Below are 15,528 nucleotides of genomic sequence, written 5' to 3'. Positions count from 1 at the left end.
CATTATAAAAAGTGTCACCAACAGCGATTATTTTAAATAATCGTTTTGGGATTGTTGAATTCGGTGCCATATTAAGAATCTTTTTTTTTTTTTTTTGGGGTGAGAAGGAGGGAGAGGGGCTTGGTGTCGCTAAGTTTAAAATGCAGACCCCAAAACCAAAAAGTAGAATTAAAAAGCAGCAGAAAAGACCAAATACGACAAATACCTACTACCATGAATTATGTGAGGAGGGTAGCAGGAGCGCATGCCCGCTGAAAATTTGAATTTCATACAGACAGACAGCGCCAAAGTCTCGGCCGTCGCCAACCCATCCTCCGTTCACATCTCAGAAAAGGCAAGAAAGAAAGAAGAGAAGGATCCTTTCCTCGGAAAACAAAAAAACAGATTCCATTCAAAAACATTACACACACTCAGTCACTCACTCCACACACACATACAGAGACAATCAAACCCCCAACAATGGGTTCATTGAAGCAGCAGCCATCCTCCCGCTACAACACTCCCTCCTCTTCCTTCCTTTCCTCCTCCTCCAGCCCCAGATCCTCCGCTAAATCCGACCCCTCTTCCTCCACTGACACCCTGTTCCTCGCTAGTAATCATACTCCACCTTCCTCCTCACGGGCCCTCGTCAAGACCAAGAATGCCCGCTCCACCCACCACCACCACCACAACTTCACCTCTATGGTCAAGAAATTTATGGAAACAAAATCCGCCCACTCTTCTTCTTCCTCCAGAAAATTATCCCGCAAGGCTTCTGCTACCAACGAACCTCTCAAGCTGACAATTGCTGCGGAATTCCTAGCTGAGGATCTCAAAAAAACCCCCGCATCCGCCAAAAAGGCAACCCCTCTCTCTGCTCTCCAGAACAAGTTGTTCAAAGGGGGGAAGAGGAATAACGAGGAGAGCAAGATCTTGAACGAGAGGAAGGCCTTGACTGAGGTCAAAGGGAATACCAGAACTCTTGCCATGGTTTTGAGGAGTGAAAGGGAGCTCTTGAGTTTGAACAAAGACCAGGAAAATCAGATTTCTGAGCTTAAGCTCATGCTCGAGGACAAAAACAGAGAGGTATAACGGCAATCATTAATCTCTCTCTCTCTCTCTTAACTAGTACTAACTCTTTCGGATGATTTTCTATGTCTAAAGTCTGTGCACACAGTGGGAATTTTTGGATTAAAAAAATGTGATCTTTGCGGCAAATGGCTGAACTTTAGTTGGGTAAAGTTCTTAATACTGTTGGGTTGTGGTTAAATGCTACTCTGTTATGTGTTTCAGAACGAATGGCAGCCTTGTATGCTGTATCGTGAGTTTCACATGAAGTGGGAAACTTTTAGTAGTAGTATCAAGGAGTTTAGTAGTAGTAGTAGTATCAAGGAGTTTTGTCATCACTGCAAATTCTGAAGGTTCGAAAAAACAAATGGGATTAAGATATGGGCTCTGCTGGAAAGTTAGAAATTGTCATTCATGAAATGATTATTGGATAAGTCAACCATAAAAGTAAAGACTTTCTACAGTTATTTTCATCAAACTGTTGGTACTTTATACCAAAAATTCGATCTGGCCTTTCTGAATTGACTATTGTAGATTAATACAGTTCTAGATTGGGACCCGACAACCACAGACTATTCTTTTGTATTGATTTTGTTTCATATTGGGTGGTGGTGGTGGTGGTGGTGGTGTTTAATCATTTTCAAGCTTTATTTCTCGACAGCTGAGCTCAAAATTGAGGATTTGCGGGTGAGCCATATCTGGGCATTTGTTACTAATGGCTAATTTTATAGGTTGAAAAGCTGAAGGATTTGTGCTTGAAGCAAAGGGAAGAGATAAAGTCCCTGAAAAGTGCGATTCTGTTTCCAGATGTGATGAACTCACAACTGCAGGAGCTCCTGGCTAAACAAGGTTCAGAACTAAAGGAGGCGAAACAACTTATCCCTGGTTTGCAGAGGCAGGTCACTTCTCTTACAGGGCAACTACAGTGCCTTGCTGAGGGTCTTGCAGAGGTAACACTCATATTCTTGTATGATTCAGGTTAGGCTGATGCTGCAGTATTGCTAATTTTACACAACAATGTTTATGTGCCACACGCAGAATGTAGAAAATAAGTGGGAAGAATTGTAATCTTATGAAAAGGAAAAGGTGCTTTGCTTTGGGATGAAAGTTCATATTACCAATATGGGAGGAAACTTTACAACTGTGCTTGTCTAAATGGAAAGAATTACTTTGGGAAGCAACCTAAACTGCATATGTCCGGTAATCTAAGATTTACGACTATATGGTAGTTAATGATTATAAGTAAGTAAATGACCTATCCAGATAAAGCCAACCCACATGTTCAGTATGTTTCAGGATTTACTTTAGTTCTCATCCTTATGGGTGGTCCTTGCTAGTGTTATAGTCTGGGTTTTGAGTGCTGCACTTGGCTTTATGAGTGTTAATTTAACACTCACTTGGTGATATGCACAGGTCAAGGCAGACAAGTGCTCAGTGAGGGGCTGCTTTGATAATCATAGCTCTCCAAGGACTCCAACATATGAGCACGAAGAGGCAACTAATTCCCTGGTTAGAACATCATTCCAAACAGATATATATATATATATATATATATATATATATATATATATATATTTATATGTTTATATATATATGAAACCAAGATTGATGATTGTGTTGACCAATTATCAGTTAACCAGTATACTTGTGCATCATCATTTGAGTGATCTATAAAATCTGATGGTAGTTCATTGCATGTTAATTTGTCTTGAGAGAAACAAAGTAATTCTATCTTGAGTCATGAAAGCAGAATATCTTGCACTATATGGTAGAGGATGTACGAGGGATGTATATCACACTCTGAGCGCTGATGGTAGTAACATGCAACACTGTATCATTGCTTTCATTTTTCTTTCTTTCTATTCAACTGTACTACTGAAGTAGTTATGCCATCAATCTGCAATATGATCAGGAGTTCATTGCATTCATTTTTCCTTCTGTTTATTCAACTGTACTGCTGAAGTAGTTATGCTATCTATCTGCACTACGATCGAGAGTTCAGCTTGTTCAACTTTGTAAAGGATTGTTCACACTTCAAATTCGGGATGTCTATTTTGAGTTATCTTTTTCTTCTACCTATTCATGAAGCAGTTACTTTATATATTCTGCAATATGATCAGGAGTTCAGTTCTGGTGATCATACAGCACCCGGCAGTCCAGATGACATGTTTCTCAAAGATCTGAATCCCTGCCTAACTCCCTACTACAAAACAAAGTCCATGGTAAGTACATTAGCAGATATTAAAATCTTCTGGCACTTGTTTTATCTGGTATTAGCACATAAATCCCTTCGGAGTGAGTAAAACATGTTACACTATCTGAACAAATAAGTATATTTTCTACAGGAGTTTGAGAAGCTTGACTTCCCAGATGATGAAGGTTTGTTTAGAAAGAATTTGAAAATTGGCCATGAGTCTGGCTTCAATTCTTGCACACAAAAATTATCAAAGAGTTCAGACTGTTGCCAATGTTCAAAGACATCAAGCACTTCTGCCCCAGCAGCACGCAGATCTGATGGCAAGCAGATGCATCATAAACTTTTCTGAAGCATGAAAGATTTTGCTCATCTTAGACTCCACCATCATCCTTCCAATACTGCCAAAGAGTTCTATCTTGTCAGAGTTCAGATTCTTGCCTTAAGGACAGGAAGCAGTTCGCTTCATGCACATGAGAACTGATGAAAGGAAGTGCAACCATGGGAAATGGATGCATCATACACTTTTTGAAGCATGAATGATACTTCTCCATTTTACATTTTATCGTTGTCCTTCCAGCAATGCCAATGTGTTGTTTATCTTTATGTTCTTAAACTTATAAGGTCAAATATGCGCATGTAAATTCTAAAATTGCAAGCCTGCTTTATGTCTGCGAACACAAAGTGACCTATATTACCCAAAATTTTCCTAATCTGAAGGTACTTTACTTAGTAGGTATCTGAACCTTCAACTACACCCCCTCCCCCACCCCAACAATAAAAAAGGAAAATAAAGTTCAAGTATGATGTTATCTGGACAGTACTAAAGATAGAAATGAGCTCATCATCAGCTTAAAATGTGGGTTCTGGGAGAAGTAATGATTTTGATATCATTCCTGCAGCTGGAAGCTCACTTGGCAAATTTTCTCTTAAAAATGTTCATATTGACCCTCCATTTCACGGATATGCATCTCGAATTCCAGTTTAAGTTATGGATGATTGGTGGAGGGCATGAATTTAGAAGAAAGACATCATAGGCAAGTTTTAGGTTGAGGTTGTGATTGCTTGCTTTTTCCTGTTTTGTCATTAGTCGTGGAAATTCTGTCCTAAGTTGGAATTAAAGAATATAATTAACTGAAAGCAAGAATAATTACTTCCCAGGTGATTTAGAATGGCCAAAAGAGATCCCCAAGCCAAGGTGCAAGTGAAGATCTATGATCTTAAAAGGAACAACCAAAAAATAATTGTACTACAAAGCGCCACCTTTTTATTTGAATTTGGACGTAATTAGTTCTTTAGTTTTCAACAATTTGCATTCTTTTCATTTGGTACATATTGACATGAGCTATAGGCAGCAGTTCTTGATAAATCGTCTTTAGTTCCTCAAGGTGCTTCACCTTTAAGCGCCATCCTGACAACCTGAAAAATAACTGCCAAGAAAAAGAAAAAGTTTGAACAAAATAACTGCTGGACAGAATGCATATCAGACTAGAAAAAGCAAACATAACTGCAGAAAACTCATTAGCTTTTCAATTTGGGAAGTGTTGGCAGAAAGTTTTAGATTAGAACTAGCAAAATGCCAAAAAACTGCGGCAAAAATAAAGCGAGATCTGAATCTTCAGTATCTCCTAAGTAACTAATGAAGCAGCCACTATCAAAACAAAGACACGACACTTGACAGGAGAGACACTGGAGTTGAGAGGAAAAGGACTAACAAGTTCATGCGAAGTCAGGAGCCACATCCACAGTGGCAAAAGAAAAAGAGAAGCAACTCACGTTAAGAGCAGCATAAGTAAGTTGCAAATTAAGTTGAGATTAATCAACGTAGAATATCGTCCAACAACCCCTTCACCCACCCCAATAACCACAAGAAAGCAATTGATTAGAATGAAAACTTAGGCAAGCGCATGTCATGACATCTTCATTCGTAAAAGAGAAGTATATTAAGGATAACGCCAATGATCAGCAAAAACCCAATCAAGGATATTGCCTTGCCATGTTTTTCCAGCATGCTAGATTCAATGCCAAGAAACTTTTTAGGTATTATATCCGGCTCCCTGTTAATTGGCTTTTAAATTCCAATAAACTGTATGACATGTGGTATATTTTTCAGCATGCTAGTTGTGATGGATTAGGAATGGTAATATTAAGTATTAAACGACTCTAAGAGCATGTAACTATCAGACCATACCACACATCAAAATGTAGCATTATTGCTGCATAGGCCGACAAGCATCAATTTAAGGGGAAATATGCGTCGATATACACATGTCAAAAGGATCACTACGCTACATAGTAAACAAGCCGAAGACGAGGGAAGTCAATTACATGATCCAACGACCAAAACAGCAAAGAGCAAGAGGACAATGTGTGCAGGTTCAAATGCTTTCTTGCTGGAAAAAGTGAGTCCTCTACGGGTTATGTTCTTCTCAAACTTTGCGATCTTCCGCTCAGACAGACGTTTGGATGTTGTCTGCAAGAAATCCATCGAACCGTTATTTTTTGGCTTGTTTACGAGCAAAACAATTCAAGCCAGGCCCTTTTAGCCCATTTTCTCACTTGCATGCATTGATGGCCAATGGAACTAATAGACAAAATCCCAGTCAACGAGCGGTGAGCCTGGTTAATGATCTAATTAATGTTCACTGATTCTATATCTTCACCTTCCTGATAAACCAAAACACGAACAAATATAATGTTGAGGAAAAAAAAGGGGAGAAATCCAGATGAGGAATATAATTCTTGGAGGCTGGTGAGACCGCAACTAATGTTTTGAAAAAAAAAATGATAGGCTAAACCCCCTGGATTCTGGGGAAGCCATCGCCAGAGAGAGCTGTATCTATGTGCGTAAAACCACATTTGCTTAAGTCGCCTACTAAAGGAAAGATGGTACTCATTGAAGAAGAAAAAAAAAGATTTGGGGAAAAGGATCGTGCTCAGCCAATTGATAAAATGAAAGAATTTAATCAGGGTGGCTGGCTAATGATTCATGAAAAATGGTTGCCTGCATGGTATGCAATTAAAAAGAAAAATTTATGCACCAAAAAACAAATTGGAGAACATAGGGACAAAGTTGATACATGTATAGACAGGGACAAGGGGAGAAGCGTTACCATGTTGTGGGGTTTTGAAGCTGCTTCTGCTACTGCTCTAGTGGTTGACGGTGGAGGAGGAGGAGTAACGTATGTCTTCTTGTTGGGATTTGGATAATGAGGCAGGCAGACAAGACAAGAAGGGAAACGAAACGAAAAGGTTGAATCACAAGAAATCCCGATAAAGTTTGATGTATTTCGCAGTTTACCATCTAACATTTTATTTTTTTTCACTTTTTCCCCTCCATCAGTCTACATCAACAAATGGACCTTTAAACATTATAGTTGCAGAAAATACCCCTATTTTAATCATTAAAATTTCTGATAAAAATGGCCCTCTTAATGTTCTATGAAGAGACAACCCCAAAAGTTCTCTAGTACGTTTTGAGCATTATCACATCAAGCAAATTTCTCCCCTTCATACGCAACATTTGCAGCTAAAATAGAAAAAAAAAAATGTGCTAAGTTTCTTCAAATTCGTTTCCTGACTGTTCCTTTAGATGTTGTTTACTACACCATGTGAAAGAACCAATTCAAAAAAACCTACTGATGTGGCAAAATAACATTCTTCAGAAGATTTTGTACACCAAAAAATTCCGAAAGGAGATTTATTAGATATCCAAATTATAAGGTTTAATTTTTACAATAGATTAATTATAGTTTTACACTTTTTAGAAAAATAATTTGAAATGCGAAAATCCTTTTATCTAGAATCGTCATGCATGGGATTATTTCATGGATAAACCCAAAACTTTGTGATAAAGGAAGAAAAATATGTACTATATTTGACCCGACCCTATGGGTATTTATGTCTATCCATAATTTTTTTAGGGATACCATTGTCTTTTTGATATCAACAATTAGTACCATTATTAAATGTTTGTTTTGACCACAAGTCAAGGGGATAAAGTAAAAAAATAAAACTTTAATGGATAAACCGTAAAAGATACCAAACCTTGAGGGGACTTCTTGCAATTAACCCGAAACGAAAGGAAAAAACGAAACGGAAAGAAACAGCCGTGAAACCCTGCTCCCCCTTTGGCCCTTTTTCTTTTTTGGACAGTTTTGTATTCTAAGTTGTTGTGCAAGAATGAGTGTGTGTGTGTACACTGTACATACACACATCCTTCTAGGTAATGACGCACAAATTAAGGTAAGACTGCCCCACTCCATATATTGAACTCCAACCCCACTAAGTATTCCACTTTCTATGCTAACATATGCTAAGACTCCTAAGCTTGACGTTTTAGGTCAACCCCACAAAAACCTCATGAAAAAAGAAAAAGAAAAAAAAGGCGTTTCTTACAATTGAGTATGAATACTATTTACAATTCAGTTATAAACTTAATTTGACAAAGAAACTATACAGGAGTAGTGAAGATTCAAATGCTTTGCTGATTCTGCCTTTCCAATGTACTTGTTAAACTTTGCCTAATCTATTGCTGTTATGGAAGAATTAAGGAATCTGTAATTCTGTTTGACCACAAACAAACAGACAAAGTAAGGCTAGCCAGTATACAATTTGCTTAATACGACAGAAAAACCTTTCAAGTCCTCCGCAAAACTCACACAAGGATCAGTGTGATAGTACACCTGTATGGATTAATTTTTTCTACACTGACAGTGTATACACTATCAACGTTGGATGAATGATAATTATGCAAAATTTAAATTTGAAATTCAATTTTTGCACGCATGTCATGAATCAAACGGTGATAGTGTATACACTGTCAATGTATATAAGATTTACTATATATATATATATATGTATATATATAAAATGGGTGTGAGCTTGGAAATTTGGCCAAGCGAATATATTTTTTGGGAACATATTCGGTCACTAGACCTCCCGACTTAAAACACCACGCCAGCATATATTGCACGCATGCATTTGATTCTAATGGTGACCTGTACACTCTCAAACTACACAAACACGTAAATGACCTTCAAATCTTTAGATAATTAATTGAAAAACGGCTTTTCTTGTTCTATTGGTTGCATAGAAGTGTCAATATCGGATGGCTTTGAATTTGACACTTAAGATTAGAAAATTTGGAGTCTAGATCGAGCATTGTTCAAGCTACTGGCATAACAAATTGACTTCACTTGATTGCTAGTTTGTGCTCTATAGTTTGAGAGGGCAATATCAGAAACCTCTTCTGAGATTTCTCTTAACATTACTGGGTACTTCTGAGATTTTAAAAATATTATTTACCTTCCTTAATTTTGCTATTTATATGACAAAATCTTGAAAAACTCTAAACTACATTTTTGCTCTTTTAAATACTACCACCACATCACAAAAGCTATAGCTTCTAAAAATATAAGTTAAAAATGGTACTTATAAAGAAGTACATTAACACCAATTCGGCTTTACACGATCCAAACCAATTCTTTATGGATCCTACTTTTGTCCAACCTCTTCTCAATGGTTTGTTGGGGACACGTGGAGGTCAACTTACTATGCATAAATAGTCGAATAGGCCATATTTTCGTCTTTCCATGCTCTCACTTTGGCTCAAGAAAGAAGTTTGATCTATTTTGTGGAGAAGGTCTACGGTTCGAGTCCGTATAGCCCTATAATTTAATTATGATAAAAAATGAAAGAGTTCTAGCTGTCAGATACTGATACACATTCTGCGTTCAGGATGACCACCATACAGTAGGTTATGGAGATGATCATAAATATAAAAGATCGAAAGTAAACTTGCCAACGCATGGCCCCTAGAAAATCTTGCATGAATTGCTCCTACCAATGCTGCTGGGCCTTTTTATGGTTTGCTACTCGGTTTGGGTTTCACGTCCCGGGGCAAATACCATTTGGAACCGCAGGAAAGAAAGTGTCCTACGACCCGATGGTTCGACGGGGTTGGACATCACAATACGCAGTAATTTACCTTGAACGAACGAAAGCGATTTCATATCCGTTCTCAATCAAGAGCTCGCTCGACCGCTGGTCCAGACGTCAAACTGGGTACCCATATTGACGTTGGGTTGTCGAGGGCATTCAGGCCATTAACTCGAGTATACATGAATTGTAGAGGATAATTTTTTTTTTTTTTTGAAAAAAAAAAAAGAAAGAAAGAAAGTAACTCTGTTTCCCATTTCCACTGTATTAAGCTAATTGAAAATGCAATTCCGGTGAAAAGCCGATCAACACGTGGCACCAGTAAAATATTAAGAAGAAAAAGCCGATCAACCAGGTTGTATTGATTGAATAATACATATACTTTTCAATTGTAAAAACAACAATGTACAAGTTATGTACAAGTATGAACTAAGACTGCATCAAATGATCTGTTCTTCCTACCAAAATTGGCCTCAAAAATGTGGTCTAGCGACCGAGAGGAGACGAACATCAACGAAAAAACAGCAATACAAAGAAACTACAAAATGTGCCTGAAGAGTAGTAGTTCACCAGCATTGTAGTTCTGAATGATCATCAGACAATCGTCGCATCTGTTGGCTGAGGCAGGCACAATGCAGCTTACCAGTTCTGCAACTGAGAAGTAATGCTTTTCACTATAGGATGGTACTCTGTGTGCATGTGTTTCTTTGCTTTCTCTGAACCAGGTTCATCAAGCCATTCAGCATATAATCCTTTGATGATCGGATTTTCAAGAGGATCAGCCTCAGTAACCTCACAAAGAAACAATTGTCAGTTCCTTGAACCCTCAAAGATAATGTATAAAGTATTGCATAAGTAACAGTTTAACAAGGTAGATGGCCAACATAAATAGGGAAATGAGGGAGCTCTCTGCAAACCACAGGCAGGTAGAAGACAGAGAAGACACAGAGGAATAATACATATGACGCTACAAGCAGGGAAGGTCCATTAATAAGCCGTGTAGAAAGTTGAATTCATTTTTTGTTCTCATCCACCAAGTTCAAGCAGAGAGCACACGGTTCTCTAAGCATCCTATGGAGATAAATTTCTTTCTCTTGATTGTTATATGGGGAATGGACTTCCAAGACAAAACAGAATTGAAGAGAGACAAAAATCAGTGCGCGTAAAGTCTGAAGCCCAGACTCACATTTTCCATGTACTTCAATTCCAATGACTGGATCAAATCCTTTGCAGATTCACCAGGCTTTGGCTTGATTTGACCTCCACCATTTAAGCATCCTGTTAGTAGCAAAGACACAATATGAGACAAGTGCTTTAATATGCTATAGGGCATATCAATTAACATGCCTGCAAACAGGCAGCTTAAGAACACATCCACCTGAGGGACAAGCCATGATCTCCAAAAACTGATATTCACATTTTCCAGCTTTGATTTTCCTAACAACATTTTGCAGGTTACGGAAACCGTAACAGAGAGCAAACTTCAAGACAGTCTCTCCATCTACCTGCATTTACATGAGCAATGATTACAACTTAATGTAGACCATGTTTTGGAACTTGCAAAGCGATATAATCTCCAGATGAGTAATCATAATTAGTAACTTATTGATAGTATAAACTACAATTTGAAGCAGACATCATGCAATTCAATGCCAACTACGTCAAAGGCCAACCAAAACCAGCTACATGAATATGCGTAATCATGGAAGAACTTCTAAGTATCTAGACACAATTGGGTACTAACTCAACAAGAGATGCGGTTCACAAGAAATGTTCATCTATCTAAAGAGGTGTCGATCAATTAGCTCCTGATAGGATAGTGAGACTCCAGATGCCTATGCAAGTGCTACAAGTCTAATAGATATTAAAATATCAGAAAGGACGCAGTCTTCCTATTTCTTGGTGAGAGCAAACATGATAAAAAAGGAAGGACGTACTTCAAGTGTCACTTCTCTGAAGTCAGAATTCCTTATAGTCTTGAAGTTGAGAGGACCAACAATTTCCTTGCCAAAAAGAGTTTTAGCAGCGTAACGAAATATTATCTCTGCATATCCTCCAGAGCTTCCATGGACGCCATAAAGGTGGCCGCCTTCAGCAGCATTCGCTAATCTGTAGGAACAAAAAGCTAGTATTGTTAATGACTGCTCTTGCAGAGCAAAACAACTTGATAACAGTGACAAGTGTTCTTACAATTTGTCCAAAGGAGACTCTTCTAAGCTTGCAAAATCAACTGACCTCAACTGCAAAAGTCAACACATAAATCATGTGAATGAATTATGACACATCCACAACCACCTGCTTTCCAGGAGGAGAAAAAAGCTACAAAACCACAAACACATGACGATATGTTTTTGAAGAAGTGATGGAGCATGGACAAAGTGGGAAAGGGAAGACAGAACCATTGTTCCAACTAACAAACAATGCCACCAACAACAGGGTTAAATTCTATCCTTTTTTTCTTTTTAATTCTATCTTGGAAAGGTATATTTTCCCTTGGCGCACCTAGCCCACTTTACCACTGGGAAAAAATTTAAATTACCTTTATCAGATCTAACAACTCTCCCGTTGTCAACACTGAATCTACCTCTGTCATCTTTTCACCTTGTGCTTCAACTTGAAAAACAAAGTCATCTCTAACAGCCTCGAGTTTCTTGTCATAACATGGCATCACTGTTACATGGTATATATCCTCCGGCCTGTCATGAACAAATCAATGTCAACAGTGAAATTTAATATACATAACGAACCATTCGGATATAATCTCTGTCCATCCAATATCTAATCATCATGTCACTCCACACAGATCAACCAAATCAGTCAATGTTGTACATATTCCGCAACCAGCACAGCAGTTAAAAAATATGTAACCAGACCATCAAAACACCATTATGTTAGGACCTCTAAATGTGCAGTTTAACCTGGGAAGGAAGTGATGGCACCATATATATCTGAAGTTGTCTTAGAGGATCACAATCAGAAGCTTCATAGCAACACTTAAATGACTATTCCACTGTTCCACATTTCAAGTGCAAACGGGGTAATTATTCGAAATAAGAGATGGATGCATAATGTAGCTTGCATATCGTATATAATCTTATCCCCATATCTGGAAGTTGTCTTAAAAAGAGTTCAACCCTAAACTTCATGGCAATGGTCAAGTAACTAGCCAAGTTGTGAGTACAAAAGGGGTCAAGTAATTAAGACAAATAATGGCCAGACTTTTCAGTATGCATATAGTATATTACCTTATGCATAGCATCTGACAGATATGGTTCTTAATAATAGCTCCAATGGTTTGTTGAGGGCTCTTGACTGATGAAATATATGGCAAAATATATGATCCAAGAGTTTTTTCAGCATAGCATATCCAACCTGCACTTAAAGAATGAACAATCATAATCATATAACAGACACATAAAGACTCAAGCAGGCACTTAAAAATGAGAAAAATACAACAAAAGAAAGAGAAAGCAAAGAGACAAAGCAGTAGTTCTCCCAAAATCTGTTCACATTTTGATGCTCAGTAGAACTATAGATATCTAGGTGTCTATGCTAATAACAAGAATAAAAGTCAATAAGAAGTAGGGTGTTAGGCATAATGGCTGCTATTACGATGTTAGGGTGTTGGGGCTTTGCATCTTCACATACCAAAATGGCTGCTATTATTGATGAGTTGAGATTAATAGGATCTACTTGGCGAGGAGTTCCTAAAACCAAGACCAACTGGAACTTGCTGCTAGAGCGGGGCATTACTTTTAACTGTTTCAATTGTACTTGATAATTCCTTTGTAAATACTACAATCAGTATAGGAAACTAGTTTGATATTGCATGATGTACAGGTATCAGCTACTACTTTGTAAAATCTTTACAGTTCTGATGAATAAAATTGTTTTCATTTGCCCAAAAAAAAGAGAAAAAAAAAAGGACGATGTCAGGTATAGGTATACCTGGACAGGCAGAAGAAATCATGGGAAGGGCCAATTTGGATTTCTCATCAGTAGTCAAATGACATTGTCTATATCTAGTTATGAATTCATAACAAGATTCAATAAGCGTTAAGTCCCGGCTGCAGCTGGTATCAAAAACAGCCTTCACTCCAAATGTTTTAAATAATGTTGTCAGCTTTTTGAAAACCTGTATTGAAACACAAGGGCTGTCACAGGCATTTAGAGCCATTATAAGAATATAACGCAAAGTTGAAAACCTCATTTAGTTTGCTATTCAAGACAATACCTATGAAAATAAGCCTACCTGAAGTGGAGAAAGGCCAAAATGAACAGCAAGAGAGGCTCTAGACTGGGGAGACACAGAGACAATGACAGCCTTTCCTTTATTGATATTAGAAAGAAACTCATCTAAGCTCTGCTTCTCAAGCATCACAGTCTCAGCCGAGGTTATGCACCCACTGCAAAATCAACATGCGCACAATAAGTTCCTGACAACCTTTTTTTTTTTTTTTAGCTTTCGTATAAGAATCATGATAACTGTCAAACCTGAGAGAGCAAGAGAGTGATAAGTGTCTCGTGTTATGAACCTAATAGTTAGAGATTTACCAACCAAGAAAACAGCATTGGCAGGGGAGGTAAAAGCCAAAACTTCAGTATTGTTGTCAGTCCAAAAAATGGATCTATACATGTTCGAGTCACCACAATTCTATTGAAACTTATTAATTGTCTACACTAACATGTCAAATGTTCATCTCAACAACTAGAGAAAGTGATAAACAGACATTCTGTATGCACAATGAGGACCTAAAACCTACACCATTATTATCCTTAAATTGGCATTTATTATCATGCCATTGTTACCATACACATTCAGCAATGTGAAGACTATGCGTAATGCTGGCAATGTAAGGCACTAATCCCAGATTCGACATACAAGAAAAGAATACAGATGCGTCTCTCTTGCTATAGGTATATGGAAATTTCAAAATGAAGTTCAAAGGATGAAAGGGGAGAAAATTGACAAAGGTGGAGAAAGAATAATACCTGCAAGCTAGACAGTCCTTGAGGGAAATTTTTACAGGTTCAGTTTCCACTGGTTTGACAGCTTTCCCAAGTGTCGCAGGGTTCTGCCCAAGTAGCAATAACGAGAATTACTCTCACAAGAATGAAACTTTAAGAATAAAGCAAAGCTAAGGTCATATCCCGATTACAGAATCACGTAAGAGAAAAACGTCTCTATTCTTTTAATAGCAATCTCAAAAACCTAGCAAAATTAAATTAGGTAATAGTACTCCTAGGTAGAAAACAAGGAAAAGGCTGCTCCTTTATAATTCCTACACCAAAAACCCAATATAACTCCGATACCAAAAACCCACAACTTGTTTAAAATAACCATACGAATGAACCAGCAAATGTTTTCGTCGGGCGAGAATTTTCTCAAAAAGAAGAAACATATTCGAAATTAACTAAGATAGCTGGGAAAATATGAAGACTTTAACAGTTCGACAAACATAGGAGCTGAAATTAAAATGTGTAAGTAAGCCCTAATGCACAATTATCCAGAACTCAGCAAGAAAATTCCACTAGAAAAAAGGTTTAGCCCAAAAAAAAAAGTAATTCACCTCAGCATAAAATTTATCGAGCCTGGAAGAGGAAGTAGGAGGAGTATTGGGATTAGGATTGGAATTAGCCTTTAGAGAAACAACGCAGCCCTGAGATGGCGCGATATAATCATTCAAGTCGCCTATCCGCAGCGTCGCCGAGAACTTCTCCGACGACATTTTTTCCTTTCTTTGAAAGAAAATTCTTCGTTTTGTTTTGTTTTGGCTTTTTTTCTTTATATATATTTATTTATTAGTAGTAGAATTCAATTACGACTTGTTATAGCCTATAGGGGGGAGAGAGAGAGAGAGAGAGAGAGAGGGGGATTGTTTGAGGCCGAGAGGCTTGTCAACGGATGGGGGTTCAGACCAGACCCGACCGAACCCGCTCAATATTTTCGACAATTTCGTTTACCCAGACCCGTGTTTGAATAGGTAATTGCTTTGATAATATATTTGAATATTTAATATTTGTTTGCACCTTAATTTGTAGACCTCAGAATAATTATCTAAAGTAATTTGTGATTTTTAATCGAGATTGTGGTGTGTAATTAATGTTTATTTAGAAAGATATTTTCCTCATTTTTTTGCTGGGTATATTCGACCCATATACGGATCCGATCGGAGGATATAATAATGGATTTGTGAGAATTAGATGAAAATTACGGAGGATATAATTGATTTCATGGTAGGGCACCAAACACTCCTAACCAGGACTCAGTATTCTAAGCAAATCTGGAATGGCACACTACTTGACAATGCATTGCACACTGGCTGACCTTGGGAAGAAATGCTTTG

The 15,528-nt window shown here is 37.7% G+C and overlaps 2 protein-coding genes and 1 long non-coding RNA gene across 4 annotated transcripts; 1 reads left to right on the top strand and 2 right to left on the bottom strand.

The window, feature by feature from the left end:
* The first annotated feature begins 239 nt into the window (after positions 1 to 239).
* On the top strand, positions 240 to 3,925 carry LOC113710602 (uncharacterized). Its single transcript, XM_072065446.1, has 5 exons — positions 240 to 1,065; positions 1,779 to 1,997; positions 2,461 to 2,556; positions 3,168 to 3,269; positions 3,393 to 3,925. The coding sequence occupies exons 1-5, from the start codon at positions 460 to 462 to the stop codon at positions 3,591 to 3,593; spliced, it is 1,224 nt and encodes a 407-aa protein (XP_071921547.1). The 5' UTR covers positions 240 to 459; the 3' UTR covers positions 3,594 to 3,925.
* A 585-nt stretch (positions 3,926 to 4,510) lies between these two features.
* On the bottom strand, positions 4,511 to 6,427 carry LOC113709725 (uncharacterized). Its single transcript, XR_003452779.2, has 3 exons — positions 6,355 to 6,427; positions 5,570 to 5,714; positions 4,511 to 4,671 (listed from the first exon to the last, which is right to left on the bottom strand). It is a non-coding gene; the product is annotated as an uncharacterized lncRNA (long non-coding RNA).
* Positions 6,428 to 9,510: 3,083 nt separating this feature from the next.
* On the bottom strand, positions 9,511 to 14,991 carry LOC113710369 (protein NAR1-like). Of its 2 annotated transcripts, none has more exons than XM_072065977.1 (11): positions 14,752 to 14,991; positions 14,174 to 14,256; positions 13,434 to 13,587; positions 13,130 to 13,316; positions 12,427 to 12,553; positions 11,721 to 11,877; positions 11,372 to 11,421; positions 11,119 to 11,290; positions 10,560 to 10,686; positions 10,368 to 10,459; positions 9,511 to 9,973 (listed from the first exon to the last, which is right to left on the bottom strand). In XM_072065977.1, the coding sequence occupies exons 1-11, from the start codon at positions 14,908 to 14,910 to the stop codon at positions 9,821 to 9,823; spliced, it is 1,461 nt and encodes a 486-aa protein (XP_071922078.1). In that variant the 5' UTR covers positions 14,911 to 14,991; the 3' UTR covers positions 9,511 to 9,820. The 2 variants fall into 2 exon arrangements, with proteins under 2 accessions (XP_071922078.1, XP_071922079.1); XM_072065978.1 differs by having other exon boundaries at positions 9,594 to 9,973; positions 13,130 to 13,335; positions 14,752 to 14,952.
* Positions 14,992 to 15,528: the final 537 nt, after the last annotated feature.

Source organism: Coffea arabica, chromosome 9e, assembly GCF_036785885.1.
Source record: "Coffea arabica cultivar ET-39 chromosome 9e, Coffea Arabica ET-39 HiFi, whole genome shotgun sequence".
Taxonomy (NCBI): Eukaryota; Viridiplantae; Streptophyta; class Magnoliopsida; order Gentianales; family Rubiaceae; genus Coffea; species Coffea arabica.
The sequence above is the reverse complement of the archived record's forward strand: the minus strand, read 5'-3'. Positions and strand labels throughout refer to the sequence as shown.

What these genes read in the sequence shown, in the direction of transcription:
- LOC113710602 (XM_072065446.1), top strand. Translation starts at nt 460, where the DNA reads ATGGGTTCATTGAAGCAGCAGCCATCCTCCCGCTACAACACTCCCTCC. An exon ending in TCGAGGACAAAAACAGAGAG is followed by an intron (nt 1,066 to 1,778) that starts GTATAACGGCAA and finishes CTAATTTTATAG; the next exon opens with GTTGAAAAGCTGAAGGATTT. An exon ending in ACTACAAAACAAAGTCCATG is followed by an intron (nt 3,270 to 3,392) that starts GTAAGTACATTA and finishes TATTTTCTACAG; the next exon opens with GAGTTTGAGAAGCTTGACTT.
- LOC113710369 (XM_072065977.1), bottom strand. Translation starts at nt 14,910, where the DNA reads ATGTCGTCGGAGAAGTTCTCGGCGACGCTGCGGATAGGCGACTTGAAT. An exon ending in TCAGAGAAGTGACACTTGAA is followed by an intron (nt 10,687 to 11,118) that starts GTACGTCCTTCC and finishes ATGTAAATGCAG; the next exon opens with GTAGATGGAGAGACTGTCTT. An exon ending in GATCATGGCTTGTCCCTCAG is followed by an intron (nt 10,460 to 10,559) that starts GTGGATGTGTTC and finishes TGCTACTAACAG; the next exon opens with GATGCTTAAATGGTGGAGGT.